General features: G+C 54.3%; 1 protein-coding gene across 5 annotated transcripts; it reads left to right on the top strand.

Moving 5' to 3' along the window:
• Window positions 1-576: 576 nt before the first annotated feature.
• On the top strand, window positions 577-12,405 carry TAF6L (TATA-box binding protein associated factor 6 like). Of its 5 annotated transcripts, none has more exons than XM_047876662.1 (12): window positions 577-679; window positions 1,415-1,474; window positions 3,273-3,590; window positions 4,037-4,123; window positions 5,490-5,640; window positions 5,781-5,831; window positions 6,588-6,682; window positions 8,842-8,916; window positions 9,061-9,281; window positions 9,612-9,744; window positions 11,316-11,444; window positions 11,576-12,405. In XM_047876662.1, the coding sequence occupies exons 3-12, from the start codon at window positions 3,444-3,446 to the stop codon at window positions 12,344-12,346; spliced, it is 1,860 nt and encodes a 619-aa protein (XP_047732618.1). In that variant the 5' UTR covers window positions 577-679; window positions 1,415-1,474; window positions 3,273-3,443; the 3' UTR covers window positions 12,347-12,405. The 5 variants fall into 5 exon arrangements, with proteins under 5 accessions (XP_047732618.1, XP_047732616.1, XP_047732619.1 ...); XM_047876660.1 differs by having other exon boundaries at window positions 583-679; window positions 3,431-3,590; XM_047876657.1 differs by lacking the exon at window positions 577-679 and adding an exon at window positions 833-894.

Below are 12,405 nucleotides of genomic sequence, written 5' to 3'. Positions count from 1 at the left end.
TTTACACACCAAAGTTTAAAGCTTCGCTGCAGTCACATAAATGCAAATGCTTGGAAACTCAAAGTGCAGACAAGATCAAAAGAATAGAGACGCTTTCCTTGACAATACGCTTTTAAAACATACACAAGGGCACTTGGGTGGCTCACTGCGTTAAACGTCTGACTGCAGCTCGGGTCCTGATCTCACGATTCATGAGTTCAAGTACCGCATAGGGCTCTGCTCCCGGCTTTAGAGCCTGGGGCCTGCTTCAGATTCCGTGTCTCCCTCTCTCTGCCCCTACCCTGCTTGCAGTCTCTCTCTCTCTCTCTCTCTCTCTCTCTCTCTCTCTCTCTCTCTCTCTCTCTCTCAAAAATAAATAAACAAAACACAAAACATACACAAAACCATACATACCAACTCGCAAAACACCCAAGAGCTGTTGCTTTAAGAAGTCCGACTCTTCAGCCTCACGTGACCCCCTGCGCCCAGATTCTTTTACAGCCCCTTAACAGAGGCCAATCGCGAGGCGGGAAGCCTGAGGGTGGGCGGGAACTTCGCAGGACGCTCGCCGATTGGTTGTGCTCCTGGAGGGCGGGGCCTGGGCTCAGAGAGAGGGAATTAGGGTGAGCAGGGTGAGTGGGAGCTGCCTTCGCCGCCACCGCCGTCTGGGTAGCCGCCTTTGCCGCGCCAGAGCCTTCAGGTGAGCAGGCCCTCGCAGGCCCAAGGACTCTCCGTCCCGCTGTGGGCCCCGCACTGACCAGCCTTAGCGCCGGCTCCGCTGGGGGCCCGCCCCCTTCGCTGACCACGTGACCCAAGTTCGGTAACCCCTGACCTCCTCCACCCTACCCCAGGACTTCTGGATCTGGGATGAAGGGAGGCTGGGTGGGAGGATGCGCTCCCCCGACGCCCGTGGCGGTCAGTTCCCACGCCACTTTACCAGTGTGGCTAGTGGCTGGGGATGCAGAGGAGAGGAGGTTGAGGAGGGGGAGACCTTGGTCAGAGCCAGGACTTTGTGGGTCTTAATATAGGCACATAATAAGGAAAGCCCTTTGCCCGTGGGCAGGACTTCATGCTCCCATTTTACAGGCAGGGAAACAGAAACTTCAGAATTATCCACTGGCGGGCCTCCAACTCCAGTCTTCGGGCTGGAAATCCAGGCCTTGTCCCTCACACAGCCTACCGCTCTGATGACTAGGAACAGGAGTTGAGTCCCTGCTGCCTACTTAGTGCTCGCTGGGTGTTCTTGGACAAGTCATTTAACATTTAACCTCTCTGAGCCTTGATTTCCTTGGCTGTGAAATAGACACGATACTTACCTAACATCTATCTCATTGTTACTGAGAATAAGATGAGGTATAAGCCATATAAAGCACCTGTGTGCCTCAGGCATAGCATGTGCTTGGGAAAAATAGCTATTCTTTATTCGGTTTTGCAGCAAGTGTTTATTGAAGGAGTATTATGTGCTGACCCTGTGCCGGACTCTGGGGATGCAAAGGTGAGCAAACTGGCATGATCCTAGCTGGGCATGGAGCTTACAATATAGTGGGGAGGTGTTATCCACACAGTTACACAATTGTATAGTTACCAACTGTGATAATCGCTTTGAAGGCCAAGTACTGGGACATTGTGGAGGTCTGAGAAGACTTCCCTGAGCAAGTGACATTTGAACTGAGATCTGAAGGAGCCACTAGGAGCTCACTAGACAAAGAGATTGGAGGTGGAGGGGAAGGAGTGTACGAATGTCCTGGGATCAGGTGTTTTGGGGGAAATGGAAAGCGGCCATGGCGGGAATGCAGAACACAAGAGGGAAAGAAGTGTTGCAGAAGTAGATGGGTACGCAGGGCTTGGAACCATGGTACAGGTTTGTTCTTTATTCCAAAGGCAATGTGGAGCCACTGGGAGAAATGCAGGAGGCCGGGTTAGGGACCTGGAGGTTTTTGGATTTAGGGACCTGGAGGTCACTGGTGACCCAGAAGCACCTGGAACTGGGCCTTGCTGCCTGTGGTGCTGATGCCTCACTTTGGCCCTAGTGGGCCTGCCCTCTCATTGTGGTGTCCGTCACTGGAATCGTTCATCAGTTGCTGTTTTTGTTGGGTTCTTATTCTGCCATATCCTGTGAACGGAAGAGCAGGTTCCTGCTGTTAGACCTCTAAGCCAGACTGGGGAAGATCAGACACATGGGCAAAAGCCCAGCTACTAAAAGCCTGACAATCCCTAAAGGCATTCGGCGAGGAAGACCTTAAAAGACAGACTGGATTTGCCTTAGCAAAGAGGAGGGGGGGGGGCTTGGAGTAGAGAGGGAGACAACCAGCCTGAGCACTGGTGGTGGAGCACAAGGCAGGCTGGAAGACTCTAGGCTGGTCTTACTGGGAGGAGGGATCAGCTTGAATAGCTGGGGGGATTTGGGACCAAATACAGAATGTCAAGCTGGGAGCCGCCTGGGTGGCTCAGTCAGGTGAGCGTCACGGACTTCAGCTCAGGTCACGATCTCACGGTCGGTGAGTTTGAGCCCCGTATGGGGCCCCTTGCTGGCAGTGTGGAGCCTGCTTGGGATTCTCTCTCTTTCCCTCTGCATTTCTCTCTCTCTCTCTCTCTCTCTCTCTCTCTCTCTCTCTCAATAAATAAAGAAAGAAAAATGTCAAGCTGGGGAGTTTAGACTTTCTTTTAGAACCAGTGTGGAAGTACTAAAGATTTCTGAGCAAGGGAGTGTCAGGATACAAGTAGTGTTTTCATCAAGACTTAGTAGATAGTGGTGGTAGCAAGAATCAGAAGGAAGAAAACATGACTTTTTTTTTTTTCTTTTTTAACATTTATTTATTTTTGAGGGGGGCGGGCAGAGAGACGGGGACAGAGGATCCGAAGCAGGCTCTGTGCTGACAGCAGACAGCCCGAGATGCGGGGCTCAAACTCACAAACTGTGAGATCACGACCGGACCAGAAGTCAGACACTTAAACGATTGAGCCATCCAGGCGCCCCTGAAGTTTTTATTTGTAACTAACCATGGTAACATCTTCCATCATCCCTTTGGGTGGTGTTCTGGTCCTTGGCTTTTTTCATACACCGCCTCGTTTTGGCCTCATAGCAACCCTGTGAGGTAGGGAGGGCGGTGGTGATTGCCTGTATCTTACAAGTCCGGACACCAGCGCACAAGCGGATGACCAGGGCTCTCAGTCACATTCACTCAGGAGGTGGTAGATCATGGCTGGGACCCAGTTCTGTGAACCCCCTGAGGCCAGGCACTTTCTCAGGCATCCCTGTTGTCTGACCCAGCTCGTCTGTTTCTTGTTCTTAGCCTCAGTTTCCTCGCCTGGACACTCCGAGCCTCCGCGGCTCCTTGTTCAGGGATTCTGGAACAAGAGCAGCGAGACTGGTTCAGAAGGCCTTGAAGTCGGGCTCCTGGGCCCTGAGGGAGACTGGGTGGCTTCTCAAACCTTCTCTCCTGGCTCCCAGCTCCGTCGGGGCCATGTCCGAGCGAGAAGAGCGGCGGTTTGTGGAGATCCCTCGGGAGTCGGTCCGGCTGATGGCGGAGAGCACGGGCCTGGAGCTGAGCGATGAGGTGGCAGCTCTTCTCGCGGAGGATGTGTGTTACCGTCTCAGAGAGGCCACCCAGGTACGCCCCCCTCGCTCCCCGCACCCCTCCCAGCTCCCCTTATTCTCTCCTTGGTGGCTGCCTCCCACAGGGATTTATTACACAGCTGTATTTGCGGCACCTGCTCTGAGCTCTGAGGGACAGAGGCGGTCCTTGCCCTCTCCGGAGCTCCCCTTTCAGCCAGTGGGCTTCTGGCAAACAAAGTGCTGGCTGGGCAGCGTCCCCCCATTGCCCCTCTTCTCAACAGCCCCGCCAGGCAGGCCAGGCAAGTTCACACTCACATTCTGCGTGTGAGAAACTGGGTCACAGAGAGGGAACGTCACGTGCGGGGTGCTGTCCGCACCAGAGCGGAGCCAGATTCTGGGCTTCCTGGTGTCCTCTTTGCCTCCTCCCCAGGCTGTCTCTCTTCCCCTGGGGACTCCATACCCCCTTCTCCCTGTCCCCTGACTTTGTTCCTCCCCTCCCAGAATAGCTCTCAATTCATGAAACATACCAAACGGCGGAAGCTGACTGTCGAGGACTTCAACAGGGCCCTCCGCTGGAGCAGCGTGGAGGTGAGTTGAGCGCGGGCTGCACAGGGCTCAGGTGGCACGACCCACCCCGTGCCCAGCACAGACCTAAAGACCAAATGTGCACACAGGGGCAGCTCACAGAAACCACAGGATCGGTGCCCGGGGGCCAGGAGGTTAGGGAAGCCTTGGAAGAACTGGGACTTGAGCCGGGCTTTAAAGGGAGGCTTGGGTTAGGCTAAGCCAAGAGGAGAAGAGGAGACATTCTGGGTAAGGGAGGAGCCTGGGCATCAATGTGGGTATTAGACTGTCCTGCACAGTTGTTGTGGGGCAGGGGCTTGAGGGAAGAAGATCATGTTTAGAAGAGAATAGTGTTGGGGTGCCTGGCTGGCTCAGGAGAGCATGTGACTTTTCTTTTTTGGTGGGGGGAGAGCGCAGGCCGGGGAGGGGCAGTGAGAGGGGGACAGAGGATCCAAAGCGGGCTCTGTGCTGACAGCAGCGAGCCCGATGTGGGGCTCAAACTCACCAGCCGTGAGATCATGACCTGAAACGAAGTAGGATGCTTAACTGACTGAGCCGCTCAGGTGCCCCAGCATGCGACTCTTAATCTTAGGGTTGTGAGTTCGTTTGAGCCTCATGTCGGGCCTGGAGCTTACTTTACAAAAAGAGGGGGAGGGCGCCTGGGGTGTTTAGTTGGTTGAGCGTCTGGCTCTTAATTTCGGCTCAGGTCATGATTTCAGGGTCCTGGGAGCAAGTTATTCTGAGTGAGGAGTCTGCTTGGGATATTCTCTCTCTCTCTCTCTTTCCCTTTCCCTCTTTCTCTCTCCCTACCCCGCCGCCCCTCTCTTCCGCCCACATGCTCACACACGCACTCTCTCTAAAATAAAAAAAAAAGTTTATTTAATTTTTTAAAAATGCTTTTTGTTTATTTTTTAGAGAGTGCAAACAGGGGAGGGGCGGGAAGTTGGGGGGCAGAGAATCTGAAGCAGGCTCTGAGCTTTTAGCACAGAGCCCGATGTAGGGCTTGAACTCACGAACCCCAAGATTGTGACCGAAGCCAAAGTCGGACGCTCAACCAACTGAGCCACCCAGGTGCCCCTACGTTAAAAAAAAAAAAGATTATTAAAAAAATATAGTGTTTTCAAAGTTCGGTGAATGTTTGGAGGGCTGGCGGCAGGGGGTTGGGTCTCAGAGCCCGTATGGTTCTGGAAGGACAGACCAGGCTCTACTCCCTGACCCAGTGAGTACCGGATGCTCCAGCCAAATTCCCGGCAATAGGCCTGAAGCCTCAGGCATCTCCCCTTTTCTCAGACTCTTGGATTTCCCTCAAACGTAGGCCCCCTGCCCTGGTCAGTAGATTGCCTCTTCCCTCCCTGGATTCAGCCTGCCCTCCGATCCTCTCTTTGCTCAGGCTGTGTGTGGCTATGGATCCCAGGAGGCGCTGCCCCTGCGCCCTGCCAGGGAGGGCGAGCTCTACTTCCCTGAGGACCGAGAGGTGAACCTGGTAGAGCTGGCCCTGGCCACCAACATCCCCAAAGGCTGTGCCGAGACAGCTGTGAGAGGTGACTGCCGAGCTCCTCCATGGGGTGGGGACAGGAACTGGGCTGTCAGAGGAGGGGTGGGGGGGGGCAGAACTCCTGCATGCGGTGGTGCTACGAGGGGCAGAACCCCCTTAGCTGACCGATCTGTGCTCTGGTTCTAGTTCATGTGTCCTACCTAGATGGCAAAGGGAACCTGGCGCCTCAAGGATCAGGTAAGGGGTAGTATGGGGAACGGGTTTTCTGGACTTTCCTTCCTTAGGAGCTAAGGGGGAGGGGGGTGTTCCTGTACCTCTCTGCTTCTTTTTTTTTGTTTGTTTTTAAGTTTATTTTGAGAGAGAGCGCAAGCGTGAACAGGGGAGGAGCAGAGAGAGGCGGGGGAGAGAACCTAAAGCAGGCTCCTCGTAGCCAGCGCAGAGTCCAATGCGGGGCTCGAACTCATGAACCGTGAGATCATGACCCGAGCCAAAATTGAGTTGGATGCTTGGAAAAAAAAACAACAAAAAAACCCGAGTTGGACGCCTAACTGAGCCACCCAGGCACCCCTGTACCTCTGATTCTTCATCTCACAAGTATTTACTGATGCCCCGTTCTGAGTGGGCACTAGTCCCTGCCCAGAGGGTTCAGATTTGGAGCTATGAGCCCAGACCTGGGACCAGTCATGATGCCGGGTGTTGGATGCTAGCACAGAAGTCTGGGCAACTGGGTTCCCTGAGGGCAAGTGTCCAGGAGGGACTGAGGACTGAGCAGGAACCTGCGTGGCAGAGGACAGGTGGGAGGCACAGTACAGAGCACAGAGGTGTGGAGAGCCTGCGAGCTCAGGGCTGAGCAGGGCTGCTCCGAGGAGTTGGTGGCTGTGTGCTCTGGGAGTCCCGTGTGAACAGGCTTCTGGTGGGGAGGGGAGGGAGGGGAGGCGGCAGGTGAGGTTGGGCTGGGCTGACCCTGACCACCTCCTGCCCATCTTCCCACAGTGCCCAGCGCCGTGTCTTCGCTGACCGATGACCTTCTCAAGTACTACCAGCAAGTGACTCGAGCCGTGCTGGGGGACGATCCGCAGCTGATGAAGGTGAGCAAGTGGACCCGAATTGGGGCACAAAGTCCAGTTTTCAAATCCCCATGGAATTCGTTCTTTTTTTTTTTTTTTTTTTAAGTTTATTTATTTACTTAGAGCCAGTGTGAGTTGGCGGGGGCGGTGTAGAGAAAGAGGCATAGAGAAGGAATCCCAAGCAGGCTCCACATGCTCAGCGCAGAGCCCGACACGGGGCTCGATCCCAGAAAGCAGGAGATCATGACTGAACCCGGAGCAAGAATCAGACGCCTAGCTGACTGAGCCACCCAGGCGCCCCCCCACAGAGCTCTTTCAGGCCCCTGCTTCCTGTCCACTGCAGACACCTGATGTGGGTGGGAGCGGGGGTGCAGGGCTCTGAGGCCGCCCTCCTCCAGGACCGCCTTGCTCTGCCCACTCCAGCGGGAACTCCTGCTCTCCAGAGAATGGGCAGCTCAGCAGAGCCATTTGGGGGGACTCGGGTGGTCAGTACCCGCACACCTTGATTTCAGAGCCTGCTCTCTGGGGTGCCTGTTGACTTGGGGCCGAGTGAGGCAGCCACGTTGCGGCTCTCATTTGTGAGGACTTGAGAGGGAGAGAAGGGAAGCGGAAGGAGCCGGGGTCAGGGTGCCCGGCCAGACCTGTTCGGAGAGACCCTGCCGCTTTAGCCTCTGGGACTCCGCAGGCTGCCTGTGGTCAGTCCTCCTGTGTCCAGAGTCGGGCGAGAGTCGGGCGAGCGTTAGTTTGCTGGTCTGCTCCACCATGTGGCCTCTCGGGGTTTCTATCCTTCTTCCCATGTCTGGCTGTTGCTCCCATTCCTTAGGAGCTTGGCTCCGGTTCCCCAGGCACCGTGCCGATGGGATGGATGGGGGGCCTGGGGGCTGAGCTCCTTTCCCACTAGTCTGCTGTCTGGTCTCGTAGTGCCTGAGCATAGGAGCTTTATCCAGAGGGGTCTGGAGGTCACAGGTAGTGGAGATTCAGGGTTAAGAGGACTTTTCTCATTTACTTAACTCTTTTTTCTGCTTATAAAAGTTATATCAGCATGTTTATTATAGAAGTATTGTAATATAGAGGGGCACCTGGGTAGCTCAGTCAGTTAAGCATCTGACTTCGGCTCAGGTCATGATCTTGTGGTTTGTGAGTTCGAGCCCCGTGTCAGGTTCTGTGCAGACAGCTGGGAGCCTCGAGCCTGCTTCGGATTCTGTGTTTCCCTCTCTCTTTCTGCCCCTCCCCCGTTCATTGTCTGTCTCTTGTCTCTCCGAAAAATAAATACACGTCAAAAAAAATTTTTTTAGGGGCGCCTGGGTGGCTCAGTCGGTTAAACATCCACCTTCGGCTCAGGTCATGATCTCATGGTTCGTGAGTTCAAGCCCCACATCAGGCTCTGTGCCGACAGCTCGGAGCCTAGAGCCTGCTTCGGAGCCTAGAGCCTGCTTCGGATTCTGTGTCTCCCTCTTTGCTCCTCCCCCGTTCTCACTCTGTCTCCATCAAATAAAAAAACATTAAAAAAAAATTTAAAAAGATTTAAAAAAGAAAGTGAAAGTTTCCTATGGAAACATGTTTTCTCCCCCCCAAGTTTTAACTGTAATTTCTCTAGTATAACCAAGGTGATATTATAGTAAACATCTGGTTTTAGAACAAGTGCTTTTCTCAGTTAAAATCACGTTGACCATTTAGGTTGTGGGCAGTTTTTATTATTACAGACTGTGCTGTGAGTGGGTATGTGTGTAAGTGGGTAACTTTTATGGTGGGTTAAATTTATAGCAGTACACTTGAATAATCAAAGAATATGAACATTTACATTTTTTAAAAATTTATTTATTTTGAGAGAGAACATTTAAATTGTAATACACAAGAAGTAAACTGTCCTCTCAAAAATGTCAGTATAGGGGCACCTGGGTGGCTCAGTCAGTTGAGTGCCACACTTTGGCTCAGGTCGTGATCTTGCAGTTCTGTGGGTTCGAGCCCTGCATCGGGCCCTGTGCTAACAGCTCAGAGCCTGGAGCCTGCTTTGGATTCTGTCTCTCCCTCTTTCTGTGTTTCTCCCCTGCTCGCGCTCTATGTCTCTCTCTCTCTCAAAAATAAATAAAGATTAAAAAAAAAAAATTTTTTTTTTTTTTAAATGTCAGTTTCTACTTGGGGCTGGAGGACCCAGTGCAGTCTGGCCTCTTCCTTTTCAGATCGCTCTCCAGGACCTGCAGACGAACTCCAAGATCGCAGCACTCCTCCCCTACTTTGTTTACGTGGTCAGTGGGGTGAGTGACGCGGCTGGGGCAGGGTGGGGACGGTTTGTGGGGAGATAACCCGGCACCGGGTAGGGCTCATGGCAGGCGCCGTCGCGGCAGTGGGCTCCTACCCGCACCCTCGTGTCCCCCTAAGCGACCCTCTTCTACAAACAGGTGAAATCTGTAAGCCACGATCTGGAGCAGCTGCACCGGCTCCTGCAAGTGGCTCGGAGCCTGGTTCGGAACCCACACCTCTGCCTGGGGCCCTATGTCCGCTCCCTGGTAGGGAGTGTCCTCTACTGCGTGCTGGAGCCACTGGCTGCCTCCATCAATCCTCTGAACGACCATTGGACTCTTCGGGATGGGGCTGCCCTCCTGCTCAGCCACATCTTCTGGTAGCCGCTGGGCCTAGCTGAACGAAGGGTGGGGCTGTCACAGTGCCGAGGGGTTGCGTTCGGGAGCGGGTGAGATGTCTGGCTTCGAGGCCATGCGTTGAGCGGGTAGGGAGCCTCTTCCATTAGAGCTTCCCAGTCGGTGTGCGTCGGCACGCTGGGATTCTAGAGATGGACACCCGATATCCCCAGGGTTGGGCCCTCCGGCCCTTCAGGTGGCCTTCGCTCCCCCTTAGCCTTCCTTGTCCACTTACCCCAGTGCGCCCCGGCCGGAGTCCAGTTTAGGCTGCCCTGTGCCTCATTCTTCTCTCTGACTGAATGCCGCTCCCGTAGGACACACGGGGACCTTGTGAGTGGCCTTTATCAGCAGATCCTGCTCTCCCTGCAGAAGGTGTTGGCAGACCCCGTGCGGCCTCTCTGCTCTCACTACGGGGCTGTGGTGGGGCTGCATGCCCTCGGCTGGAAGGTGAGGACCCCGGCCTTTCCCACACACAGAGCCAGAAGAGCTCCCATTTGTAATCAGAAAAATAGTATTTGTGTGTCTTTTATCATGAAAATGGTATATGCTTGGGCCGCCTGCATGGCTCAATTGCTTAGGCATCTGACTCGATTTTGGCTCAGGTCATGGTCTCAATGGTTCGTGGGCTTGAGCCCCACATCGGGCTCCGCGCTGACAGCATGGAGCCTGTTCGGGATTCTTTCTGTCTCCCTCTCTCTCTGCCCCTCCCCTGCTTGCTCTCTCTCTCAAAATAAAAATAAATTAAAAAACTAAAAAAAAAGGTATATGCTTGCTGTTGCCATGTACTGAGCTCTTGCCTTAGGCCCCGCTATTTGATAGCTTGCCTTTCTGTGTGTAAATGTCTTATTCTTTCAAAAGTTCTACATGGCAGGTATTAGTATATCCCCACTTCATAAATTCCTGGCCATTCTCTGTTAATCATGTTCAGGAACCACCCCTCAATTCCTCTTGTATTGAGGGTTTGTGTTTTTTTAATGTTTGTTTATTTTGAGAGAGACAGAAGGAGCCTGAGTGGGGGAGGGGAAGAGAGAGAGGGAGAGAGAGAATCCCAAGCAGGCTCAGCACGGAGCCTGATGCGGGTCTCCAGCTCACAGACTGGGAGATCATGACCTGGGCCAAAACCAAGAGTTGGGTGCATAACAGACTGAACTGCACAGGCATTCCCTTGTTTGTTTTGATAAGATCTCAGACTGTCTTTGTAAATGTTGGCACTGTGTCTTTTTTTGTGGTTAGATATTTTATTTAACTACTACAGTTATAGAATTATTTAAGCTCTTACACTTGAGTCAGCCGTAAGTTGTGTTCTTCTCGGAACTTGTTGATTTTTTTAACGTTTTCAAATCCTCAGGCTGTGGATGCCTAACCAAAGAACTCTTAACGCATCAAAGCCTGTAACAGATGTCACATCCTCTGTGAAGTCTTTTTTTTTTTTTTTTTTTTTTTTAAATAGAATGTGCAAGAGTGAGAGGAGTGGGTGGAGGGAGAGGGAGGGAATGTTAAGCAGGCTTGTGACCTGAGCCAAAATCAAGAGTCCGTCGCTTAACTGAGCCACCGAGGCCGTCCATCCTCTGTGAAGTCTTAATTGCTTTCCTCAAAAGTAATCACAGGATTAAAATCCTATAATCAGAGTCCAGGCCTCTGATCGGTTGTTTGTTTTTGTGCAGGTGGTCTGAACTGAGTCCCAGTGTACATTTAAGCAATAGTACTTGCCTATTGACTGTATACGGTTAACAGTTGGCAAATTAAGTTTGTCTGTTAGCAATGGGCATTACCTATATCCTCTAGCCCTTGTCATACATGTCAGTGATAACAGGGTCACTTTACGTGGTCTTTGTACCTGACCTTCGTTCTCAGTGCTCAGCCAAGGCTTGGGCATACAGTGGGTTCCAAATAAATGTTGGCTGAATATGCCAAGCTGAGAATTTCCTGTCAGAGGTAACAGTACGTCTTCCGTGGGCAAGGGTACCTGAGAGGCAATAAGCAACAAGGTGCTTACTGCATTCCCTTTTCCCTTCCAGGCAGTAGAACGAGTACTGTACCCACACCTGTCCACTTACTGGACAAACCTGCAGGCTGTGCTAGATGATTACTCCGTATCTAATGCCCAAGTTAAAGCAGATGGACACAAGGTCTACGGAGCCATTCTGGTGAGTGCCTGCCCCTTCCAGTCTCCCTTCCCTGGCGTGAGCTCAGCAGCTCACCTGCCTTAACTGTGGAAAACTCGATGGGCCCAGGTTCCTCCTAGTTCTTGCCTATCCTAGTCCCTCTGCTCTTACAGGTGGCCGTGGAGAGACTGCTGAAGATGAAGGCCCAGGCGGCAGAGCCCAGCAAGGGGGGCCCAAGCGGCAGGGGGTGCCGGCGCTCGGACGACCTGCCGTGGGACAGCCTTCTCCTGCAGGAGTCTCCCTCCGGGGGCAGCGCGGAGCCAGGCTTTGGGTCTGTCGTCCCGCCGCCGCCAGGAGGCGCGGGGCCGGAGGATCCTTCCCCATCGGTGACCCTGGCGGACATCTACCGGGAGCTGTACGCCTTCTTCGGTGACAGCTTGGCCACCCGCTTCGGCACGGGCCAGCCCGCGCCCACCACTCCGCGGCCGCCCGGGGACAAGAAGGAGCCGGCGGCCGCTCCGGATTCGGTGCGGAAGATGCCGCAGCTGACGGCCAACGCCATGGTCAGCCCGCAGGGCGACGAGAGTCCCCGGAGCGGCGGCCCCGCGTCGGCCTCCGCGCCCGCCGCCTCTGAGAGCAGGCCGCTGCCGCGCGTGCATCGGGCGCGGGGGGCGCCCCGGCAGCAGGGCCCCGGCGCCGGCACCCGCGACGTCTTCCAGAAGAGCCGTTTCGCCCCGCGCGGCGCCCCCCACTTCCGCTTCATTATTGCCGGGCGGCAGGCCGGGAGGCGATGCCGCGGGCGCCTCTTCCAGACCGCCTTCCCCGCGCCGTACGGGCCCAGCCCGGCCTCCCGCTACGTGCAGAAGCTGCCCATGATCGGCCGCACCGGCCGCCCGGCCCGCCGCTGGGCACTGTCGGACTACTCGCTGTACCTGCCGCTCTGAAGCGGCGCTGGCCCCCCGGCCCCGCCCGCCGGCCTCTGTAAATAAAGCCCCTGTCGGAA

This window comes from Prionailurus viverrinus, chromosome D1 (assembly GCF_022837055.1).
Source record: "Prionailurus viverrinus isolate Anna chromosome D1, UM_Priviv_1.0, whole genome shotgun sequence".
Taxonomy (NCBI): domain Eukaryota; kingdom Metazoa; phylum Chordata; class Mammalia; order Carnivora; family Felidae; genus Prionailurus; species Prionailurus viverrinus.
Note: the sequence above shows the minus strand (reverse complement) of the source record. Positions and strands in the feature narration are given on the sequence as shown.

What these genes read in the sequence shown, in the direction of transcription:
- TAF6L (XM_047876657.1), top strand. Translation starts at nt 847, where the DNA reads ATGAAGGGAGGCTGGGTGGGAGGATGCGCTCCCCCGACGCCCGTGGCG. An exon ending in GTCTCAGAGAGGCCACCCAG is followed by an intron (nt 3,591 to 4,036) that starts GTACGCCCCCCT and finishes CTCCCCTCCCAG; the next exon opens with AATAGCTCTCAATTCATGAA. An exon ending in AGGTCTACGGAGCCATTCTG is followed by an intron (nt 11,445 to 11,575) that starts GTGAGTGCCTGC and finishes CTGCTCTTACAG; the next exon opens with GTGGCCGTGGAGAGACTGCT.